At 37.9% G+C, this 24988-nt stretch overlaps 2 protein-coding genes across 3 annotated transcripts; both read right to left on the bottom strand.

The window, feature by feature from the left end:
- Positions 1-4226: 4226 nt before the first annotated feature.
- Positions 4227-8155, bottom strand: LOC137957159 (uncharacterized). Its single transcript, XM_068804891.1, has 13 exons — positions 7877-8155; positions 7623-7760; positions 7453-7534; positions 7099-7175; positions 6902-7017; positions 6698-6815; positions 6452-6568; positions 6193-6284; positions 5688-5754; positions 5524-5605; positions 5306-5397; positions 4691-4834; positions 4227-4596 (listed from the first exon to the last, which is right to left on the bottom strand). Exons 1-13 carry the CDS (start codon positions 8006-8008, stop codon positions 4450-4452), a joined length of 1404 nt encoding a protein of 467 aa, XP_068660992.1. The 5' UTR covers positions 8009-8155; the 3' UTR covers positions 4227-4449.
- A 369-nt stretch (positions 8156-8524) lies between these two features.
- LOC137957160 (uncharacterized) lies at positions 8525-24546 on the bottom strand. Of its 2 annotated transcripts, none has more exons than XM_068804892.1 (6): positions 24124-24546; positions 23809-24035; positions 11258-11368; positions 10648-10803; positions 9835-10076; positions 8525-9218 (listed from the first exon to the last, which is right to left on the bottom strand). In XM_068804892.1, exons 1-6 carry the CDS (start codon positions 24420-24422, stop codon positions 8895-8897), a joined length of 1359 nt encoding a protein of 452 aa, XP_068660993.1. In that variant the 5' UTR covers positions 24423-24546; the 3' UTR covers positions 8525-8894. The 2 variants fall into 2 exon arrangements, with proteins under 2 accessions (XP_068660993.1, XP_068660994.1); XM_068804893.1 differs by having other exon boundaries at positions 24131-24201.
- Positions 24547-24988: the final 442 nt, after the last annotated feature.

Genomic DNA, 24988 nt, shown 5'->3' with positions numbered 1-24988 from the left:
TTAAATTTATAATATAAAAACTACACCATATGAATTTATTAATATATTTTTTTTAAAATTATAACTCAAACATTAAAAAAACATGAGTTTAAGAGAAAATTTAATTTTCGTAATATTTAGTTTCACAAAATTATAAATTTTGGAAAGTCAAACCGATGGCCGGTTTTAAGTATTTGATTGGAATAGTTTCTTTTATTTAAGTTTATTATATTATTATAAGAGAAATCACATTCAAATTCACAAAAATGTCGACTTATCGACTATATTCAAATTCACATCTACCATAACTTGAGGCCAACTTTATTTTTTATAATTAAAAAAATTATTTTTAAAAAAGTCGGTTATTTATTATTAAATTACATCAATAATAAAAAATGGGATAAATATTAGAATATCCTAAAAAATACGATTATTCTTTATTTCTCATGTCTTACATTCATGAATTTTATTGATTTGATTTTTTATTTTAATTAATATTTAATAATAAAATTAAAATATCATTATTAACATAGAAAGCAAAGTTAGGAGTTTTCTCGCGCTGTCTTTCCCTCTTCTTTGACACGGCAGGCCGTGAAAGCAACCGATTCCTAGCGTGCCGACTGCCATGAGACGAGAGATAGTTTCGACGGTGCTGACGCCATGGAATCCAAGACTGTTGACGGCGCGTCGTGAATATAACTAAACTAACCTCCACTGACATGGGATTTAAGTAACAGGTAACAGGTACGGTTACAGAGTGGCGTTCCTGGAGAGAGAAAGAGGGGAGACGCAGAGATTCATGAATTTGAGTACTTGCTGAGATTTCACGTGTCCCGTCATCTTCTTTTCTTTATGGTATGTAGGACAGGCACCGATACTCTTTTGAAGTTTCGACGATTCTCATCCAGTGCTTCGCTGCTTTCCTTCGGTTGGTGGGGTCTCCGTCCTCTCCGGTCTCTGACTCTCTACTCCGTGTCTAATCAAGAGAGCGACGGCCTCTCTCTCGTCTGGAGCGAGCGGAAGCAACGGACTGGCGAAGAAAATGAAAAGTTGTCTCTTTTGGAGTTTTCCGGTGTAATGGTAAAGGTCAAGCTCTCGCCGTAATTTAGAAAAGTGATCTGAGTCGGACAAGGTTGTCTCCTTCCTCGTTCTAGTAAATATATACATTTCCTCTGATTACTTCCTCCTTCCATTGCCTTTCCACTCCTTCGAAGAGAAAGAAGTAAAAAAGGAAAAATTTCATCGCCTTTTACATTATGAAGTCTAGTGGTCCCGTTGCTGGCGAGAGAGGGAGCTGGAAACGTCATTGATGACGAACTGAACGACTGTGTAATATCAGCTGCATCTCCAGGCCTTCCATCCGCCATTATCAACGTGCATAAAACGCGGCCGTTATCGTTACCGGTCGCATACGGGCCACATGATATAAATAAGCTTCGTGATCTGAATCCAATGGTGGTAGGAGCAATAAAGACGGCCTCGGCCCGCATGACGTTCCCTTGACGCCTCTCTCTCCTCACCAGAATGAACTGTGGATACCGACGAGGAAGAATGCACAAAAACAGACTCTTTTCGATCGTCACGGAAACTCCGAAAGCTTCTGCTGATTTTCCTGCTTACGTTAACATCGTTTGAGAATCAACCAATTTTGTTCTCGCAGAATTAAATGCCACTTGGAGTTTTGCTCCTGATGCTTCCCATCTGTCTGTCTCTCTCAACTTGGAATCCCCCTTCGTTTGATTAATTGGTAGGACTTTGACTGTTTTTGTTCTCACAGTATAATTGAATTCACTTGAATTGATGGACATGGATGTTTTGATTTTCTTAAAGCTATTATAATGGATTTACCCTTAGAAGAGCTTAGAATTAGAGAGATCAAATGGAGATATATGTAGAAATACTTGTTAAAAAAGGATATATATCTTTGAATTTGAGTCGGTTATTTTGACATAAACTTGATCGACAATAAACTAATGGAGATAAGGGTCTTTTCAATTAGTAAAAACTTTGATCATCTTTCGCCACTAACAGTGCCTTTTTTCATTTCTTCGAATACTCCAAAAGAAGCGAGGGAAAAAAAAATCGTACTTTAATCTTATAAACTGGTATGGAATAGATTTCTACCATCTCGTCTTCAACTAATTGTTCGTATTCCTCTGACGACGAAAACTCAGCTAGCGGTAGCGTCAGTTCCATATCCCACTACTGGAAACATCCGAAAGCGTCTTGGCTGAGGGGACGGAATCACAGTCAAGATAGAAGGTTGCGATGGCTAACGATGAAACGTCGTTTTTTTATTTCTGGACGATACGGTTCCGGTCGTTTTTCAAATGGACGGAATCACAGACTGCAGAGGCGGAGAAGCCAAAAAAAAAAAAAAAGGGTTGGTCTTCGCTTTGCATGGGCAGCTCGCCATGGGACAGGAGAATCAAATAATTTTACTAGTTACAGAAGGTTCGGTCGTCCTTTTATGGTTTGGCGACGATTGGCAGAGAACTGTCTCACTGCCCAACCTCTCTTAACCTATTAACAGAGAGAGCTGAAGGAAGAGAAAAATAAGGAGAGAGAAGAGGAAAAAAATAGGGAACCACGTTATTTTGTGTTGCTCGAGCAATAGTTCGAAGACTACCGGCTTGAAATGCATTCAATAAGAATCCAAATTATTTATTACTTTCCTTCGAGTAAAACCCAAATTTAGTTTTTCTGTTTGAAGTATGGTCCACCCATGAGCAATTGTCTTCCCGGAAGGAACTCTGAAGTTGCAGAACGGCCAATTTTAACGACTTCCCCACATGGCGGCCAAAGCTTCCAAGTCCTCGTACGTTCTTTCCGGTAAGCATTCACGTCCTCAAAACAGAACCGCAAACGCAGCTGCAGAATCCAGTCGCTGTCTCTCTCTCCATCCTCTGGGTTTCTTTTCCCGTCTTTCCTGCTCTGGGAGATCAGGAAAAGACAACTCTGGGTTGACGAAAGGTTCCTTCCTGATCACTAGGTTTTTCTTTTTAAAGTCCTCAGAGAAACACATGTCATGAAATTGGACTTCTGAATACGAATTTTATAAGTTACTTGTCGGTTCTCAAGATTCTCAATTGGGTATGCAGCTTAGTAGAGCCAAGTCTCGTAGTTTTCAGCCGATAATAATTTGAAGAACAGGGCAACCAGAGTTTCTAATCTTTCTGTGCAACATCATTAGGAAATTCTACAGGACGCCTTGGAAGATCGGAAAGTCAGTGACATCATAACGAAGATAAAGACTATCTAGGATGGCTGAACATGGTTGCGTTTTCTAATCAGCTTTGGAAGATCGGGGAATATAGGGGCCTTTTGATTAGATTTCAGTCGTTTTTGGAGATGAAATTGAACGACAGTGTCATAGACAGCACTTAGTGGCGATAATCATTCCATTTCATGAATAACATATTCCAGTATAATATTAGATTACGAGTGCGACTGCGTCATTAATGAATAAACTATTTCCTGAAAAGACTGGTTTTTTCTTCGTATTCTTATCAGGACGAAGTCATCGAGTAAAGGAGGAATTGGGTTTTCTTCTTACGCTACAGCTGTTGGCCTTTTCGTTTATTCCAGTTGCTGGCAACAACTATAAACAGAAAGCTTGGAACTGGGTTGTGCCGTCATGAAGAGCATATTTTGCTTTCGATTTTTACTTCGTATTTAATCCAAAAAACTGAGAGAGACTCCACGCTTTATCACGTCCATATCCCTGTAATTGGAAACCAGAGGAGCATCTTCATTGGGCATCGGAATCGATGGTGTGGATGGATCATTGGATGTCATTTTCCCCGTTCTGCCCGATTCCCATTTCTTATTTCCGGTAATCGATCGTTTTGGCTGCATTTGCTGAGAAGAAGCGAATGAGGATCGGTTTTCTGTCATCGTGGGCCAGGAGCCAGATTCATGCAGTCGTCACCGATGACGATACATTCTTCTCCTTTTCTTGACGAAATAAAATTTTGCTGGCAACGGTCTCCTCCGATTAAAGGAATCTAACTTGGAAGGATATGGAAGGAAGGAGCAGGATCTTAGACAGCTGGGGGAGACGGGGGAGATGGTTTTGCTCCGGTTTAATTACACAACTGCGATGAATTGTGGTAAGGTAACGGAAACTAATAGCAGGACGACACCATTGCAAACAGTTTCTTATATGTTAAAATTATTTTCTGGAATTTTCTTTGGTTTGTGTTCGTTTTTTCTCTGAATCATAGTGGATATAACGTTGTGTAAATTCTATATTTCATTATTAAAATGTCATGAAGACTTATGAGCCGCACATAAAAGATTGATAAGTGACTGAATTGTTTTCACAGTCGGCAATTTGAGCAAACAGCAGGTCCGCAAATGGAGATTAGATTTACAGCAGACAATGAAAGGAGTGTGGAATCGGAGTCCAGTCCGAGCAAACAGAATAAAAGATGGATTTGTAGCCTGTGAAGCGCCTGATATAGAATCCTATAGCTTCCAATAAATGCCCAACCGATGCAAAACGCCACCAACAAGCCCCCAAAACAGGATTTCAGCAAAGATGACATAGAGCAGAATGCCCACCCTTCTGGACTGCCACACATTAATGAAAATATGCTTTTGAATCCAACGCACCTGTCAACAGACATATTTGCTTACATACAGGAAATTCCAGTTTGTTTTTGTGGCTAAGATAAAATGAGAAGCTGCAGGGACAATATACGATTACCAGAGTATTCTGGGGGTTATCATAGTACCATCCGTTGATGAACCCAGCAAATATGCCTTCAGCTGCCATTACGTAAACGAGCATGGCATTCATACCAATCCACTCCAATGGAAGAAATAGATACCGGAAACCACCAATATCAACCTAGTACAGGTAGTGAAAGTGGAAAATGTGAGTGATGAAAACTAAAAACGAATTAGTCAAATGGGCAGAATTTTTATAGGAGAAATGTCTCTTGAGGGGCAAGGACATAGAACAAACTACAGAGCTGAGGGATAGATTGGATATGGGTCCAACTTTTAAAGTACTACAGCTTCAGCTCCACTTACATTACCTTCTGTAAAATGATCCAATCGCTTACCTGAACCAGCTGAGAGAGTGTTGCTATCTATCAAGAAAAGTAAGCTTAAGAAAATTCAAATGGTGACAGCAGATGTGCTCTCATGAGGGTACCATATTGCCTTCAAATTTTACAGATGCAATGCCACAACTGTAAAGCAGCGCATAGCTTGTTTATCGTGAATCACATGTCCAAAAGCAGGAAAGCATGTGTTTCTGTTTTTGCAGATATTAATAGATCAATGTATAGTAAAAATGTGGGAACGTAAACCCTACCAGAACATAAAACATAGAGAAGACAAGTGCAGCAGCTCCTGCTGTAACACAAACATAGCTCAAGCTGTACAACTGCTTATTCAGTGGAATTGCTGGATGAAAGAGAAAAAAAGGCATTTTAATAGTTGAATCTGGAGTATCTTTTGTCAACATTTCTCATTATCATATACTGATAGTGACAGAAAGAAGAACAGCATCAGAAATGAACTGATTCTAACCTTCTGTAAAATGAAGCACTATTCCAGTAATGAGGAGAACAAGACCCATTACAACCCAATGTTTCAGTCTACCTGAATGGCCCTGAAACCAGCATAATATATTACAAGGGATGAGATCAAGGATTAACTCAAATCATGACTTAACGTGATAATCTAACACATACCTTCATATGAACTAATATGTGTCCAAAATGGATTCCAATCACTGTGGAGAGAACAGCTGAGATTGAACTGAAAGAGATCCAGATCAAACATAAGGTTAGGCATAAAAAGAGAACTGAGACAATATCTCAACAACATGACAGAGTAATAATTTTATGCAAACAGTTTTCCTCATACTCGAGGAGAAAATGTTACTCCACCTTTTCCATTTGCTTTATCAAAGATTGTATAGAGACACTGGAAAGAAACTGGTCTGAAGCCTTTATTATTTACCACTAGCCAGATGGTTAGATGGATGAGTTCTTGTGAAATAACTCATCTTTGATTGGGTAAGCTAATGTTAGTTAAAAATGACTGTGCTTACATGAGGGCCTTCTAGGCACCATATTTGATTGCAAATAGTTCCACATCAGATTTTCCTCATCAAAGAAAGTCAATAGATTAATGAGTAATTACACGCACAGATGCTCAAATTAGAGAATTTCTAAGATAATTCTATTTGCAAACCTTAGAATCCCTTCGGGTTCAAATGGTGCATGACACCATGAGGGAGCATCCTTTCGGAAGGGGCCTTCATAAGGAGAACTCTCAGCACATGCCTGCACCACTTTAACAGAAGTAACAAAATGATCCTGAAGTTACTGATACAGAAGAGAAACTTAAACATTTATGAAGCAATAGTAGTAAAAACAACAACATAACATGTTTTTGATAACGACAACGATAAAGATTGAGGAAATTAAGTTTCTATACATAAAGAAGCAACCTTAGATCTCCTCCAAGCTGGATGTTGGTACATGTGATTGATTCCCAAAATCTCTCTGTCAACAAATCCTGCAGCATTACAAGGAGGATCTAGTTTTCCTCTAACTCCACAAGTGACCTGAACATTTAAACAAATAGCAGACTAATATTTTGATGCAACCTGTGGCAATCTACAATTACTCATCTCCTTCCTAATTTTGCTGTGCTGTTGAAGTATAAGAGATTGCAGGGCTACAGTAAAACATACTCTGAAAACCCTTCCAAAATCAGGATAATCGCGGTTGTGGACAGTGAACTCCCAGTCAGGAACATAGGTCCCATAAAGTGTTGCAAGGTAGACAATGAGAAAACATGCTCCAACCATCCTACAGAGAAGGATTTACCAAACAAGTCCTTTCTAATCAAAACTGCCGGAGTGGGCATAACAAGTGACACATATCAGAATGCTTACCAATGCCAGTAATACATCCTAAATATAGAGAATCTAGCATGAGCAACAGCCTCATTTTGTGCATCTTTTGTGAAGATCTCCACGAGTGCCACTACTAGATAAGCTAGAGCAATTCGCTACACAAGTTGAACAGAATCAGTGGGCGTACAACCTGGTTACAGGACAAGTTTTGGAAAATTGGATTGCAGGAACCTTACCTGAAGAATGCCAAACCATCTTATGAATTTCATGTCCACTCCATATGTTAACTTGTCAGGCGCATGAGAGTATCCGCCTTAACATTAAGACAACAGAGAATTCAGTATTAGCTTGTTTTCTTCAGACGCCAATAGAGCTAGGCAAGCAGTTGCAGCTGACTCGAGCTTACCCATGTAAGCAATGATTTCAAAGCGCATGAAAAACAACTGATACATATTTGTGTCATTTAGTCAAGGATTGTGAAACAGTTAAAGGTTAACGATTTTAATGCAGTTAATGGTCAAGGATTTTAATACAGTGAATTGTTGTGGGGAATGGGAAAATTTCTAACCATGTCCAAGAAAGAAACTGACCTTGCAAGAGAAGACCCCAAAAGAGAAGTTTGACAGTTCTCAGAAGCACCTTCTTCAAAGCCAATAATCTGTTTGGGACTCTCTGCACAGCAGAAGAAACGGATTTCTTTTACTCAGTGGTGAAGTCCAATAAGAAGGCTACGAATCAGAGAAGCAAAAGAGACAGAAACCTTAAGCGAAAGAGCAATGGCCATCCCCACTATAAAGAGAAAAAATGGCATCACAAAATCGGCAAGATTGCAGCCGTTCCAAGGCGCATGACCAATCATCTGCCACTCCCCGCCAGCATCATCCACTAAAATCATCATCTACAACAAAGGCCAGGACTTCCAAATAAATATAAAAAAGTCCAATGAATTCCATTTCAGAGCAAGGAGACGCTCAACTGGAAAATAAACAAACAAAAACAGTAACAGATGCTTACAGCTACAGTGAGACCTCGGAATATGTCGAGCGAAGCCACCCGTTTCGACTTGTCGGGTTTCGCGTTAAGAACCCCAGTTGCGTCAACCCTCACCGGATGGGAAGGATGCGGACCCAGTTCGATTTGACTCATACCGAGTTCAGACCAGTTTCCGGCGGACTGCCTACCGGATTCTACGGCAAACGGTAGATTGGACCTCCCTCCTTACCAACACCACCAGTCTCAGCTCGCTACTCTTCCAGTGCAGGGAAGTTGGCGGTTAAAAAAAGATGATCACCAATATAGACGAAGCTTAACACGTGGACGAAGGGTCCCAGATTCCAGTTTTTGCAGGAGGATTCGAAGTTCGGACAAAACAAAGGTCAATAATTCCCTTATGTACGGCGTCTTTATGGGATAATTATTGTTGATTCCGTGATCGATCAGATCGACGCGGAATTATTTTAAGGTGTTATTCCTTTTGATTAGATGTTGATAACTTTCTTTTGTTATTCTAAGCGAGTAGCCAATCAAGAACCATGCCAATGATGTAATGTAAAGCAGAACTGAGAGACGATCGAATTACTAACAGAGAAACAAATTGCTGGTTTCATATACAAATGAGAGCTCAAATTTTGAGAAATAATGCTCGTTTTGGTCTTTAACAAGCCGGACTTAGATGATTGATGAAATTTAAGATCAAACCGAAGCAAATAATTTTTTTTCATGTCAATAGGCTCTGTAACTACTAAAACCATCCCTATAGAATTGACAGAACTGATATGAACAGTAATAAATCCCGTAAAGGACACATCGATACTATGGGTTCGGCGACTCAGGTATCGAGACACGACTCATTGTTGGTCGATCCCGAGTCGGCTCTTAGCAACTCGGGATAGGGACCGATCTGAGGACCGGCTCTCTAAAACGTTCAAGAGTAGGAAGAAAGTAAAAGTTTGCAGCTGAGTTACCATATTTAATTCCGACGTGGTGGAATACGAATATCCTACAGTAATTCTTCACTGGAGTAGGATGCAGCTTATATTTTACTCAGAACCATCAAACCAAACCCTATACCGAGAAATGTTGCAAAGGCAATGCCAAATATTCCAGCAAGAACCCCAGGAACCACCAGAGACGCCCAGCCTTTTGCTTTAGCCATGCCACAAGCGGTTGTAGGGCCTCCAACATTGGCATTTGAGGCAATTAACAACAGCTTTTCATCAAACTTCATTAGCTTTCCCAATCCAAGAATCAATGCAAGATGGATGGCTATCTGAACCAAAGAAAATATGAAAATACTAGGCGCAGTGTGGATAACATTCCAAATGCTGCCTTTTGCTCCCACCACTGCAAAAAATACCTGTACCATTGTTTCAATGTTAGATTGGATAGCTGAAGAACCTTAGCAACAGTTCATGGTTCAGCGGCAGTGATACTATTTCATCTCCAAGCCTTTTACAAGGCCTTATTTTCACTATTGACTATTACATATAAAAAGGAACATGATATCGACGACACAAAGTTTCTTGTAGATAGCATCAGCTTGTAAAAGTCCTTCCATTCTGAGACTAGACAAATAAATAGCCTCAATATAATATTATTGCACCCCAGACAACATTTCATTACTATAGAAAAGCAAAAAATGCTGAAACAGTGAAGGTTTTACACAGGTATATGAAAGGACTCGACTAGTTCTATGACAAATGACAGGTCATGCTCCAAAAAATTGTGTAAAGCATTCTCATCAATCGTCATCTCAAATTGTGTATTGCTTCATTTGTCTGACAGATTGAAGCCTAAAAAAATTGTGTATGTTGCACTATACCTTGGCAGTTGTCATTAGTGAAGGATCCTGTTCAGCAATACATTATACATATGCGAGTCTTTTTCTCATGGTAGCTATTTACTGTTATGTAAGCCAACAGCATAGCAGAAAAGTACAAAGAAGAGATTCTTTTGCTGCAATTTAAATTTACCTGCATCAAAATCAAAGCAATTGCCTCGCCTGAAGGAGCAAGATAAGCAAACTGATCTGGAAAAATGGTTGCCAAAACTACAATTATAGCTGTCACAAATGGAAGGTTTCCTCCTTTAAGTCCCAGTAGTTTCGTCAAATATGTTGCAATCTTGCAGATAACAAAGGTTATAGAAAGAGCTGTGGCTGTCTCCAACACTGGTAACTTGTTGCTGGGCTTGTTTCCCATATCCAAAAGACCATCTGCAGAAATTTTCATTTTTCTTCAGAGATGTCCAGTGGCATCTAATAAACTTACCTGCTTGATCTTTATTCGCTCTTAAGAGAAGCTAAACTTGGGGCATTGTAAATCAGCTTGATTTTATTTAAGAGATAAAAGGGCTTAATCTCTGGTGCCAGAATTTCCTTTTTAATGGACTGCAAAATAGCAAATTCTGTATATATGAGAAGTTTTTTTTTCAAAAAATGATTTTTTTTTTTTTGAAATGGCTGCAAATACGAAGATGCAAGAAGGATTCTCCTAAACCATTACAACAAGGCCTGGTGAAGAGAAGATGGCATTCTAACAGACTTCAGATCTAAGGCAAATTATCAGTGGACCCCATGTTTAAGACAATGCAAACTCAGTATTATAATTGTTATCATCACAAAGAAAATTGCAGTGTCTATCAGAGCCTGTCAAAATAATGTTTTGAAGATAATAAAGGTGTTTTGATACAGATAATTTGATTGTATTTCACACTAATAAACATGCAATTAGATTCAAGGGTGTAAAATTACCTTACTAACAGTTTATAAGAAAAGCTGTACGCACCGTCTCTAGATGTTGACTCTTCAGCAGGTATTCCTGAAGCCAATGCAAAAAGAGTTGTGAAATATATTGCACAAATGACATTGTCTGCAGCTAACCCTGCCGCCAAAACTGACGAAGACATGTTCAAAGCTTCTGCGACAGCAACATAATTTACCGCTGCATTTATAACATCTATTAGTTAATGCAAGTCTAAGGAAAGACTGATCAACCTATCAGGAGTCCATGCGTTCTAAATGATATATAACCATAACGTGTTCATTAATTGCATAAGGAATTCATAAATATAACAATTTAAACATCATTTAGAGACACATCTCTGTCCCTGTACAGTGCATCCACATGTGGCCCCACCGTAAAGACTAACAAAAAAAAAAAAAAAAAAAACAGATGACAGGCAGAAAGAAAGAAAACTCCTTGTGAGAAAAAAGTGTCCTTGCTGTTATAGAATTTATACTGGAAAAGATTGTGCTGGTAGAGTTCCAATCTAAGCAGGAAAGCTTTGTAATATACAATTATAAATAGATGATATGACTCTCTCTCTCTTTCTCTTGCAGACTGAAATCCAAATTAGCACCAAAACAAAGTGAAATAATTTGTGCATAAAAATTACCTCCACCAATGTGTCTACTCATGAGGGCAGCTGCTATCTTCCAACCGTCTTGACCAAGTGACCGCATTGGGACCAGTAAATATGCTACCACTGTGCCAATTGTAGTTGCAACTACCATAACAGATAAGTAATAATGAGAAACGAAACCAAAAGAAGAGGTGTAAATCATTATTAAGAAAAAATGATGAAGAGAGGAATCCAACCAAATGGGTAAAGACAGAAGCTTCAGAAATTGCATATTTCAATGGGATATCTATAGCACAAGATAAAGAATAAAACGTATATGGTCAGCTAAAATAAGGGGTTATCTTCTAAGAAGAAGAACAATTTGATTATCAGAAATATTTGAATCATATTGGTGATAAAATTACGGTAATTCTACAATTGTTTTTCCAAGCTTTTCTCAAACATCACTTCTCCCTTTGAAAATGGCACAACTATAATTAAGAAAAGAAGATATACAGAAATTTTAAAAAAAGACGAAAAGAATGAGAAATACTTTAAAAAAATTCACACCAAACACTGGAGGATTACACAGGACTAAGTCCATCACAACAAGCTGTTGTTAGGAACTTCAACATGAACCAATTAAACTGTAACAATTGGCAATTTCTTGTGAAACGAGGCCAGGAGACAACAATGGAGCCGAATATGGCTTCAATCTCATCAATATCACAAGCAATCTCCACAGAGGAGTTTATTCTTACAAGCCTACCTAACTACAACTGCTGAATTACGCACCAAAAGAAAAGCAGAGTGTTTATTACACTCTTTTTCCGGATAAGTAAATTCTCTTGTTTTAATCATGTTAAAAGTGCAGTTCTTAGCAGGCATTGAATAATCATGGCTGCTTTATGAAGGGGAGACGAGCACGTGATGAAGCGTGAATTTAATTGCCGTATGCGAAATGAGGAAATGTCGTATTGGAATGTCGGTTAATTGGTAGAATTAGAAAGTGAAAGTAAGAAAATAGAAAGAAAGAAAGAAGGATTGGGAATGAGAAATAGGAGAATAAAGAAGAAGAAGAATAGAGAAGAAAGAAGAAAAAGGGGAAGAAGAAGAAGAAAGGGGAGGGAGAAAGGGAGAGAGACCAGAAATAGGAAGATTTCAAAAATTCATTATCAAACTGACTTCAACATTCTGTTACAGCCTTTAAATAACTAAAATTAAAATTTAAAATTTAAAATAGATAAGATCATTATCTGATCAAATCTAATAAAATCAAGAAAGATAAACTAAAATTAGGATTGAAATTTAAAATTCAAAAATCACTATTTGATCAAATCTAGTAAAATCAGAAAAAATAAAATAAAAATAATTTTAACCATAATTGATGGATCGACTGGGGCCCAATGGGCATACTGGCATCCCCAACAATTCTTCTACTGTTGGAGAACTCGACCTTGTCGAGTTTAACTCTTGGGTTTGGATAGTACCCCAAGGATTGGGGTCCGGATTTATTCGAATTCAAACCAAAATGTGCAAATGGGGAAGGCTTTTTTTTTTCAATATTTTTTTTGCTCATGCACGGCCACTCCTCTCCCACGGCCTTCCTCTCATGATGATTTTTTTCGCCTCCTCTCTTCTTCCTCTCGTCTTCGCTCCCTTCTCGGCCTTCCTCCCCCGAATTTTTTTTCCCTCTATCTTCTCCCTCTCAACCTCTCGGCCTCCCTCTCTTCTCCTTCTCGGTGTACCGTAAGAGCGCCACCTCCGTCAGAGTTGCCTGCTGGCCCGCCGTTATTTCCCACCGTTATCGGCGCCGTGACAAAGATGATGCTGGTTTAATTTTTCCTAAGTTAGGAAAAATTAAACCTCATCATAACTTCATTATCCATATTTTGTTATTTATAAAATAATTGTTTTTATTTATTCAGTATATTCATTTTGTAATTATTATATTAAATTAGTGATTTAATAGTTGTAATTAAAATATTGTTGAAGTAAACATTTGATAAATTGTTTTGGTTTAATTATTACATTGCTATAATTAATTAAACCAATGCTTTTAAATTTTGTGGCAATATATTATTAATTAATAATATGTAAAAATATATATTATGTTATTGATAAATTAATATTTTTATTTATTTATTACTTATTAAATTAGTATTTTTAATGTTAAAATATATCTTATATTATTAAAAAATAATTTATTTATTTATTATATTTGCTTCTGTTACTTTTTACTTTTTCATATTTTTTATAATTTTTTCTAGTCACACATATTTATTATATTAATTTATAATTAACTATAATCATTAAGTAATATAATATAGTCTTCATTAATTAGTTTATTAATATATTTTAATACTACACATTAAATCACTTATAAGTGTAGTAACCATGTTTATTTTGGCTAATTATCTATTTAGGTATATGTTCTATTTAAGTATATTATAAAAAGTTACTCATTCTCTTGTTTATATCATATTTTTCATTTTGGGGCACTAACACTGGAATCTGTTTTCCAGTGCACTTGAACTCGTCTACACTAACACCCAAGGATGAGTTGAAGTTGAATCAATTCATTTAAGATGAATTGAAATCCTAACTTCATTTCAAGTTCATTGTGGACTAACCCCCCCAAGTTTTGTGGCGACGATGATGATGGTTGTTGGGGTCGGATGCCACTACAGGAAGGTCGAATGACGTCGAAATGGGCACAAGAAGAAGAACTAGCGTCGGTTTTGCGACATGGACGATGAAAAAAAAAAATTCTTCTCTTTTTGTGGTTGGCGGTCGGGTGTTGAATACGTTGATGTCGGCAACGTCGGTGAAGGCTGAGTTGATGCAAGCATGGAGGCGAACCATCTATCGAAGACGGTGAACTCGGCTATTCGCTTCTCGTAAATAGGCACTACCTTAGGTAGGAATCCATTCATCACTTTCTACAGGATGCCCTTCTGCTGGCTCTCGGCCTGTTGTGTGAACTCGTGTTCCATTGGATCGCCAATGGGGACAACATCGATTTTGTGATGGTGAGCGGAGCTCGAACAACAACGATTCTTTCCGGAACATTTGGTGACGCTGTCCCAAAATAGAGCCATAAGAAGATGAAGAAGAAGATAGAACGAGGAGCAGGAAGGGACAAGAGTTTTGGCTCTGCAAAAGGTTGACAACGACGAATCGTTTGCTCTAATACCAAACTAATGAGGGATGAACAAGTGATGAGGCGTGAATTTAATTTTCGTATGCAAAATGAGAGAATGTTGTATCGGAATGTCAATTAATTGGTAGAATTAGAAAGAGAAAGTAAGAAAATAGAGAGAAAGAAAGAGTGATTGGGAATGGGAAATAAGAGAATAGAGAAGAATAATTTAGAAGAAGTAAAATAGAGAAGAAAGAGAAGGGGAAGAAGAAGAAGAAAGGGGAGCGCGAGAAGGAGAGACCAGAAACAAGGAGATTTTAAAAATTCATTATCAAGCAGACTTCAACATCCTCTTACAGCCTTTAAATAACTAAAATGAAAATAAAATTCAAAATAGATAAAATCACTATCTGATCAAATCCAATAAAATCAGAAAAGATAAACTTAAAATTAGATTTGAAATTTAAAATTCAAAATAGATAAGATCACTATTTGATCAAATCCAATAAAATCAAGAAAGATAAAATAAAAATAATTTTAACCATAATTAGTGAGCCCACTGGGGCCCAATGGACATACTGGTGTCCCCACCACTTTATCCTCTTGTGTATGTTTCTATGATTTTGTAGAGTCTGCCCTAATATACTAATATTAACACTTGGTGACAGGAAGGGGGTGCAAGGGAGGTAGGGGTCTCTAAGACCATTCAGGTATGGATATCTTGATATACTTGGTGCCTCTGGGGCAATGGCACTCCACTAGGCCAAAACTCTTGTCCACTCTTCTAAGAGATTAGATTGATTAGACGGTATTGTTCTAGTCCTTGGATGTTTCTTTCCTATTATGCCGAGATCAATGATTATCTAGTTTAGGATCCTTTTTAATAGGATGGTTATGTTTGATGTATTTTTTTGGATTTCTAGTTTTTTCTTTTGTTTCCTAAATTTCTCATGAGCTAAATTTGTATTTTTTGTGGGTATCCGATGTCATAAAAATTTTGAACCGGCAATGACATATCATCAGATTTTTTTTTTTAAAAGAATATGTCGATTAGAAGAAGAATCTTCTTCCCTTGATCTCATTTTACAAAGTGGGAGAGGGAGGCTGAGCCCTGACAATCCCCCCCTGCCAGTTGGCCTGTGCAAAAGCCCTAGCAAAGGTGAGAGAATTTTTAAAAAAAAAAGATGAGATTTTAGTAGGCAAAGCCACAAAACAGACTACAAAGGAGGGATGGTCTTGAAACAACAAGATGTTGAAGGGCAATCCCCTCCGTGACAAGGGAATTGACAATTGAATGGGCTAACCGAGGAACATGAAACCAAACAACATCAAGAGGAGAGGTAAAGTCCAAACTATCATGATACATCTACCAATGCATCCAAAGGAAGATTGGATAAAGAAGAACCCAATAATGACTTTAGAGTCTCCTTTGATCCAAAGGCGCTGCTAAGGAGAGCATTTGACACATGAAGTGAAAGAGATGATTCCTTGTTTGAGAGCAATCAATTCAGCCATGGTGGAGTAAACCCTTCCAATTGGTCCTGAAAAGGTAGAAAGCATCAAACCATCATGGTCATGTATGGCCTTCTCAGCCATTGTGCATAGCTCTGCTATTCCTCTTCCACCTCCCACTTTGCACAACATCCTCTACCTGATTTCTAGACGAAGAAGAACCTTCCTGCAAAGGAGAATCACTCCCAAAAACATGTTCCACCAACACTAACACTTCCAATGGAATATCTCACTTCATCAACAGTCACTACTTGTCCCCTCACCTGAGTGCAGCCCTTCCCGACTCTCTGTCAATCTCTCTAAGGCCACCTTCCTCCCAACTATCCCACCTTATAAAAAGGCTCTCCTTTTCTTTAATGGGCTCATAATTGCCTTTGCTTTCCGCACCTCCCTAAGTCCTACTCCACCATGATCAACATCCTCTCCCACATTGCCAACCTTTTCGGCTTATTGAAGGAGTTTATTAAGTTGTTCAAGAGCATGAAGGATCAAAGCATGTTACTCTTCATCTACTTAATTCATCTCCCCCCTACCAACCCCTATCAAATTTGTTTACAGAGAGGAGGGGAAGGGGGTCGCCACCCCTCCCCCCTTTCCAGCATCCACGGGGGAGGAGGCCCCACACTCGTTGCTGCCCACTTTAGGGGGGGGGGGGGGGGGGGGTGTGGGGGTGTCTCTCTTCTGTTCACCGTTGGATAGCTGATTGCAACCCACCTGACTCGTTGGATCTTCCATAACCCGACATGAGATCAGGTCCACTTCAATTGGACGGTTTGCTTCAGGTTTTATAACAAAAGGGTACTCTTTCCTCTTTAATACAATTGTCATCATTTTCAAAAAAAAACTACACTTGCTGAATTGCCTCCTACTTAGTAAATATGACACTAAGGACTCTGGACGTTCTATTTACAGGTGATACCAATAGTGGTGAAGTATGAGACGACTGCAAAAAATTCCTTCAGTAGCATTAAAGATTCTTTGTTTTGTAGCCCACATCTTCAGCAGCTACCACCACTTTCACCTGGTCCGCAAGTAATTTTACTTTTGGCAACTCCATTCACCGCCCTTCATCTATTGGTACTTCCAACTAATATTCCTCCATATCTATAGCTGATGAAAAACTCTCCTCCATATCCTAGAGTCTCATGGTGATGGAACGGAAAAAATATGGAGAAAATGATGGAAAAAAGGGATGACCAGAACTTATAGTATAGAGAGAGAGGAAGCAGGTTACAGAAAAGATGAGAATGGGAAAAAACAAAGACAAGAATGAAAAAGAAGAAGAGGTTGTTGAGTGTATGGTCTCCAACTCTTTAACTCTTTTTAAATACCTTAAATGATGCAAGTGACAACAATTTTCCATTACAAGCAATTAACAAGATAAGTAAACAACTCAATCAAGTACCTTGCTAAAAAACTAAACTCTCTCTTTGTGCAAGATCCTCAAACAGGTAAAAGGGCAGCTCATGCTACTATCTCTCTTTCTTTATAATAAAACATCCTATGAATGTAACATCTATTTGTAAGAAATTTGAAATTCAAAGATTCTTAAGGATTCTAAAAAAACTAGTTTAAAAAGAGGATTTTGATCTCATTTGACTCAGACAAGAATGAAGAATCCCTCTAAATTTTTTAGAGAGAAAAAAGATTGCGAAGAACTTACCAAGCAGAAAATCAAATAACTAAAGAAAAAAAAATTGTGTTGGATCGACCATTTACACTCCAATACCATGTTGGATATCATATATGAAATCTTCAACCAAGGGAATTGAAGATGAGAGGAAAATACCAATTGAACACCTCAAAAGAGAAAAATGGGGAAAATATCGTCAATCCATCAACTCATGCTTACTCTTATCATTAAAATGAGGTGGTCATCTACAACTACTAAAAGCCCTCAAATATTTACATCTAACAAATAATTAGAATTAAGTTCCTTAATAATTTGGTAAATTACATAAAAGTACAACCTAAACTTCAACAAGTACAACGCCATTGCAGAGTGTTCAACTACTGTAAATGTTTCACTTGCTGTTTCTATAACTAACTCCCCAGTTTCACTTCCAGTCATTGAAAAATCATATCAAGGTTCAGGAGAACATCTCTCCCCAAAATCTGGTGTCTTGCCTTCAATACAACACTTATTCTGAAACTCTATAAAGTTTTATGTTCCTCCACTTATTTGCCAAAATGCGACTCATCCTTATCATTTTCACATTCACCAAACTAGTATTGGTAATTCCTCTTAAAACCTTTGAGTCTGACAAAGTAATTACTCACAATAAATTCTCATTGACAAAGAAAGAAATCTTTCTTTTCAATTGTTAGACTCGAGCAAGTTTCATCCTTTCAGAATATGGCTTGAAGAGTTTGTCCCATATTTCCTTTTTTGTGACTTCCTCAAGAGAACTTTGTGTATCACTATATTCATGCACAAAATATTTATCCGTAGAGCTATAGCAATACATTTGATTCTACTTATAGAATTATTTGTATCACAAATAGAGAGGGAGAGAGAAGATTTTGAAAGACAAGTTACAATCAAGATAAAATCAACAGTATACAGTTCAATTTCTAAAGAAGATACCTTGCAGACAGCACCTCAAGCATAGGGCTAAACTGAATACTACATCAGCACACTTTAAAGTATTTGTAAAAATTAAGGTTTTGGTGGAGGAAGAAGAGAAAAGAAAGAGAAAGAGAGAAAAAGAATAGAGAAACTGAAAGAGAAAGCCAAAAGAAGGCTTATTGGGGGTCATGCACGACCCCCAGCTCTATTTAATAATAGGGGTTGATCAAAATTACAATACTGCCCCTATACACTCAATAATGCTTATTCTCCTTATATCTCCCTAACTATTTATCCTATGTACATGAAAATTTAACCACTAACATAATTTAACACATAGAAATAAAACTACGGAAGTGGTGAAATGAACAAAATACCTCTGAACATATTTTGTAACAATATCTAAACAATTCCCTTAACCAGTGTAAACATTGGTATTTTCAAGAATCAATGCTCATATATTTGATGTGCCACCAGGTGGCTCACCACAATTGAGAAGAAGAAAGTCGACCCAAAAAGAAATCTAAGGTCTGATGATCAGGATATGGTTAGTCAAACCATCACGTGTCCCTCTTTCAAGAAGGTGTAAGGAGGAAATAAAATTGAACCAGTGATCACAATGTAGCAAGCACAAAGAATTTTTGCAATTAATCTGGGAAAGAGGAGAAGGAAAGAACTTTGATGAAGTAAAATCAGCCAATTTTCTATGAGCCAATAGCATTTCAGAACTTCATTTGTTGGAAAATCCCTATTAATCTTCAACAAAGAGATGGAAGAATAGAAATAAATAAATGCATAGATGAATGATCAAACAGAAAGAGAGGTCTCCCTTATTTTGTTTTCCTTTGCTGAAACAATAGTGCATCCTTTTCAAAAGAAAATGATCAACAGAAAGAGATAACAGTGAAGACGTAGTTTGTTAGCCTGTGGACTCCTCTTTGCTTCTTATTTCTTCAGTAAGTAAAAATAACATTAAAAAGCAGGTCCTGACAGAAAGCCTTTACTTATAAGCTGAACCTAAAGTGGAATTGAGATAGAAGTCCCAAAACCAAAGTATAGAAACAAATAGTTTTTGAAAGGTAGTATGGTCTCTTCACTTCTGTAATAGACTTAGTTTTTATATTAGGTATTTTTTAGTGAAAATTCATTTGAAGAGCCTGAACACAGCCCCCCTCGTCTCTTCAACTTTACAATGAGAGATTGGAGGTATGCCCTTTTTCTTAGCTAAAAAATCGGCCAAATGATTAGCTGATCTCAGCTCATCAGACCAACAACAAGAAAAATCTGAAGCAATGTCCACGATTTCATGAAAGGCCTGCCAATATCTCCAAGGAAGTTCTATTGCCTTGGAATACCAAATAATCACTACACATGAGTAACATTTAATCCAGTGTGGGCCACCAATAGAATTCTTGAAAATAAGTATGCCCTGTCGAAGACTTTGAATTTCAGCAGTGGTAGTCTAAAATGCCAATTGGGCCAGAGAAGGAAGCAATGCCGATGCCCTCGTGGATTTTGAAAACACTGAAAATTCCAGTCAGACCAGGATTCCTGAGAGCAAAACCATCAAAATGTACTTTAATGACACCTGGGTGAGGGGTCATCCACTCAGCAATTTGTTTTGTTCAAGACAGGGAGCTGATAAACTAAGCTCCAATAATTTCTGACTGTGCCGCCATTGAGGCACTGGATTTCCATCCTAGTGCTGACCCAAGCCAGAACAGATCCAGAGATACTTTCAATCACCCTTTCCTGAGTGCAACACTTGTTGTTTCACCCTTTCCTGAGTGCTACAATTGTTGTTAAAGTGCCAGCTGTTCCTCTCAAGAAACTAAATAAAGGTGGATCATACCAGCAAAATTAAGTCCTTCTCCCACTTTCTCTTACATATCTTCCTCTCTTCTTCTTTCTTCTTTTAGTCGTATTTTTTCTGTTTTCTGTCCTATTCTTGGGTAAGTTAATTGCCAATACGGTATCTGATGAATAACAGATTGCTGGGAGGCACTTGCTCTAATGAAAAGTTTCTTCAGATCTACAGCAACAGGTAAATTTTTTTCCCCAATCTTTATTGAGCATCAAACCTCAGATGTATTCTGTTCTCTCACTTCTTCCTTCAGAAAGAGAAACTACAGTGAAGTGTCTTAGTTGTAGATGGATCAACAGCCCTTAAGGATCCAGTTTTTGGTTTCACTTTTTTATTCCTTGACTTTGGTGGACCACTTGGTTGTTTGCTTAATAGACCCAAAATTCAGCATTCACATAGTTAAAAGTGTTATACCTTGCTGTAATCATTTGGAATAATAGGCAAAGAAAGAAATAGGCAGGCCTTTGAGGGTAAACAAAAATCAATTGGTGGGATCATTGAAGCAACCATGCATTGCATGCTGTTCTGAGCTGGTATACTTCCTGAAATCTCCCACATCCCTACCTCTCTAATCAGAAGAAAATGGAGGAATGCCATCAATAATGTCGAGTATAGCATCCCCAACCTCTTTACTTAGAGTCCCCTCTTCAGGAACGGTTTAAATTAAACTTTAACAACAGCTCTTTGGAGGGGAAGGGGGGAAGGAAGGAGTAATCAGGAACTCTGTATGTGGTATCCTCTATGCTTTCTTTGCCCCTTTTGGTCGTGTGACGCCGTGATGGGAGGAATTAAGAACCTTTTTCTTGGGCATTTCCAAGCATGTTTTCTTCATCTCTAGTCGTTGAGGGTAATTCAGCCATTCTCATTAGTTGGGCTAGTGGGACAAATGTTCACCAAGTCGATTCTTGATGTATTTTGAAGAAATTGAAGATATATATAAACACTTTAGTATATCATGGCTTCAACACCTATGCGTGTAAATAGTATTGCTGACACTTGCACGAGGAAAGGAGTAACAAGGCAGCACCTCGCTATCAAGGCCTCTCTGCCCCTCTGAGTATCCTTTCCTGTGTTTTGTTTCCTATCCTACTTGATTCTATTGTAAACACATGTTTATAATTTTCTCTCAAGGGAGATTTCTTTAGAATCCACTCTTGTCACTGTTACCAGAAAGAAAATATTCAAAGAAGTCAGACTACTGATTCAAGGGTGACAATGGGTTAGTTATGACTCGGGTCAACCTGAGCCAATTGTTAAACAGGTCAACATGGTTCTGAGCCATTTATTAAACAGGTCAGACATGTAGACCCAAACAAGGACCTACTGGGTTTGCTCCAGTCAGGTTTGGGTCACCTCACTTAATAATCTTAAAAATATAAAATACATTAAATTTCACAAAATATATACAAAGGAGAAAATACAAGGATAAATTTAAAAAAAAAAACTATTAGGAGACAAGTTGGTTTTAAATACTAAAAAATTTAAGAACCAGATAGAGTCATGTTCGACCTAGTTTAAATATAATGAACTGAATGGGTTCAGTATGACTCTCACTACTAAATGCTGATCAATCAGGTCCTAGTGTCAAACCTGAAGCTGACCTGATGATTAATAGGGTCCGGTGTGCAAAGCCACATACAACCCATTTATAACTCAGGTTAACAGATCAGGCAAAGTTTGCCTAATTTGATTCTAGAGGTAGTGATAGACTGATAGTAATTGGTTCAGGGCTAAAATTAACTTTGTCTGTCCATTATGTACAAAATGCAGCCACAAAACATAGGTAAGTTTGAAATATTGTGATGCAAAATCTGGTTTAGCATTTAAGTTTAGGTGCTGTCCAAGAGGTTAAAAATTTTCAAAACTTGTTCTGGTTCTGTGTTGGATGTTGTCTGGTAAAAAAAGGCATATCAATATAGATAGCTGTATCTATTTCCAAAAGCATATATATAGCTATGCTTCCAGAAAGGCATTTACAACAGGAAACTTTGTTCTAGTAGATGTAATACAAAACACCCGTGTCAAAAGAAAGCCACAGAGTTTTTTAAAATACAGACAAAATTCATTAACAGCTTCCCTACTTTAGGTTCCTTCAGATTGCTCCGAATAATAAAATGACAAAAAGTCACATCATAATGGATCTCATTAGCCAACAGGAAAAACACTAGGACTCCACATAAGTGCTATCTTACTGTTTCGTGTAACAATTTGTCAATTAAATCCTTCATCTATTGCAGATATTATATCTTCCATTACTTGTACTTGGAATCATATTCTTAAGTCAGCCAATTCTGTGGCTGATAGGCTAGCTAAATTTAAAACCTCCCAGCAATTTCTCATTGTTTGGGATGATTCCCCCTCCTTGTAATCTTGCTCTTGTGAGCCTTTTAATATAACTCAGCACTATTTAAAAAAAAAAAAATTGTCAGTTAAATCTACATCAGCTACTCAGAAAACCACAGCAATACTATATTAAATTTTGCCAAATGGAAAACACTTTGTGACCTAAATGTGAAACTAGCCTTTGTTAGTGTCTCTATGTGAGTGTATCAACCAAAGAATAAGAAGCAAAGCAACAAACTTCCTAAATTCAATACTTAGCCCTGGTTCAAGCCACCACTAACATGAACTATAGTGACATCTTGCGACTGATGTGGAATAGCAGTGGCACTGACAGTTATCAACAGGTACTGTGGTGACAGGAGCTCCATATACCTGGTCATCCGTGGCTATAAAAGAGAGAAATTACTAATTACTTGTGTCAACATCTCTAAGTTTGATGCAGCCATGAACCATAAACAAGTTCTACTATTAATAGGAGACTATCTTTCTCTCACAAAGCCCCCATCATCTGACCACGGTTGCCGGTAAAAAGGCATGATACCTGATTTAGCTCTTCACTGATTGGGTCTATTGTCATTTTCAATATGCTCCAAGTAGTCCCTACGTAATTGAGTGTATGGAATGGTAGGCAGAATTTAATATGTTGACTAAGAGGATCGATAACATCAAGTAATTAGTATAAGATTGAACATGGTTGCAACGTGCTTTTACAAACCAAAGTATTTTCTGAGACATTTCTTATCATATTGATGCATAAGTAGTTCCACTCTAAAACATTTTTGAAGATTGTTACTGAGGATTCGGACAATATCAAGCTTTTCTATTCTGAGATTCCTTCAATTGCTCAACACCATGAGGAAACACTATTTACTTGAAGATGAAGAAAATAACCCATACAGAAAACGCACCATTGCTTAAAATTGGGGAACGTGTTATTTTTCACATGCTTGTATTCAAGAAAATGCATCTCCTGTCAGTCGGCCACGATCAACGCTACTATGAGAGAAAAATATAGGAAAAATACAGATGAAAATTCCTCTTGAGTTCGTTTAGCTTTCTTGGGTAAATACAATAAATGCCAGTTTCTGCGGTAAAACTCAAACAACACACAGAAGGAAATGAAACAAGTAGAGGAACAACAAGAGCACATGAGAAACTCAAAGACAAAGCTTTACCAGATCCAAGCAAAAACGCCAGAAGCAGAGTCCCCGTAGACTTCAAAATGCGGCGTAAATCTGCCTTGAAGAGCAGCAAGGGGACAGCCATTGGGAGTAGATATTTCATAACCACAGAGTAAGCGGGAGCTTCTGCAGAAACGAGACCAAGATTACTAGCCGCAAGCCCGACCAGAACACTCACCAGGGCCCCACTCAAGGCGCTCCCTATCTTCGTCTTCTCTGACCTGAAATTTGATACCCGGAGAAAGAATCAGTGAAAATAGACAATTTTGGTTGACAGAGAGTGACATGGTCGATATAAGAAAGCACGACCAGAGACCGAAAGCACCGGTACCGAAGAGCACAGTCCACATTCCCCAGTGGTCATCTGAAGAAACGAGAGGAGTGTTGAAATGGGCTCTGGTTTGCAATAGGCGGGTTTTTGTGGTCAACGTTGCAGTGGAACGTAGAGGAAAGAGAAGGGAATCATCGGGAATGGGCGTCAGAATAGAAGATGATCGGCTCGTAGACGTTCGAAACGGTTGAATGCGGGAATGGGAAGGTAGTTTATTAAAGTTTGGGCAGGAAGACAGGGAGCAAGTGGAGACGAAAAAGGAGAGCGATGTCGTCATGAGATCCTTCGAGTTCGAGATACAAGGAAACGAGGAATTATAACGAGAGCAAGACTCGAGGTACAACGTAGAGAAAACGAAAAGCTCAATCGATATACAGACGAAAATATTCGATAACAGAAGAAACTCGACGGAAGGAGGGAAGAAACTCGATGGAAGGATGGGTCCCGAGCTTCATTTAAATCGTTCGAATTTGAGCTCGAGTGACTCGACCTAGCTACGAATAATTTTAACCGAACTCAACCGAGTTTTCTCACAAAAATTTATATTTAAAAATTTATATAAAATATATGTCAAATAAACTATATATAAAAATATACACATATTTTATATAAAATTGGGCATAACTTGTACTTAAAATTGAGCATCACCTTTGTACATTACCGTTGTATAAAATTATGGATAGTATCGAGTCGACCCAAACCTGCCTATGTTCGAGTTGAGTTTGATTTAAATATTTCGTACTCGAGTTCGATCCGAACTCAATCTTGAGCCTAAAATTGTTATCAAGCCTAATAATTTTAATCGAGTTCAAGCTCAAACTTACATTTAAAATTTTGCATAAA

The sequence above is a fragment of the Aristolochia californica genome, unplaced genomic scaffold, assembly GCF_029961685.1.
Source record: "Aristolochia californica isolate CCGP_79_NKW_82.1479 unplaced genomic scaffold, dmAriCali1.0.hap1 SCAF_2, whole genome shotgun sequence".
In the NCBI taxonomy this organism is placed as follows: Eukaryota; Viridiplantae; Streptophyta; class Magnoliopsida; order Piperales; family Aristolochiaceae; genus Aristolochia; species Aristolochia californica.
This window is presented reverse-complemented; position numbering and strand designations above follow the sequence as displayed.

What these genes read in the sequence shown, in the direction of transcription:
- LOC137957159 (XM_068804891.1), bottom strand. Translation starts at nt 8,008, where the DNA reads ATGAGTCAAATCGAACTGGGTCCGCATCCTTCCCATCCGGTGAGGGTT. An exon ending in TCTCTATGTTTTATGTTCTG is followed by an intron (nt 4,835 to 5,305) that starts GTAGGGTTTACG and finishes TACCTGTACTAG; the next exon opens with GTTGATATTGGTGGTTTCCG. An exon ending in ATAACCCCCAGAATACTCTG is followed by an intron (nt 4,597 to 4,690) that starts GTAATCGTATAT and finishes GTCTGTTGACAG; the next exon opens with GTGCGTTGGATTCAAAAGCA.
- LOC137957160 (XM_068804892.1), bottom strand. Translation starts at nt 24,422, where the DNA reads ATGACGACATCGCTCTCCTTTTTCGTCTCCACTTGCTCCCTGTCTTCC. An exon ending in GGCGTTTTTGCTTGGATCTG is followed by an intron (nt 11,369 to 23,808) that starts GTAAAGCTTTGT and finishes CTGTTATGGTAG; the next exon opens with TTGCAACTACAATTGGCACA. An exon ending in TTGCTTTGATTTTGATGCAG is followed by an intron (nt 9,219 to 9,834) that starts GTAAATTTAAAT and finishes ACAATGGTACAG; the next exon opens with GTATTTTTTGCAGTGGTGGG.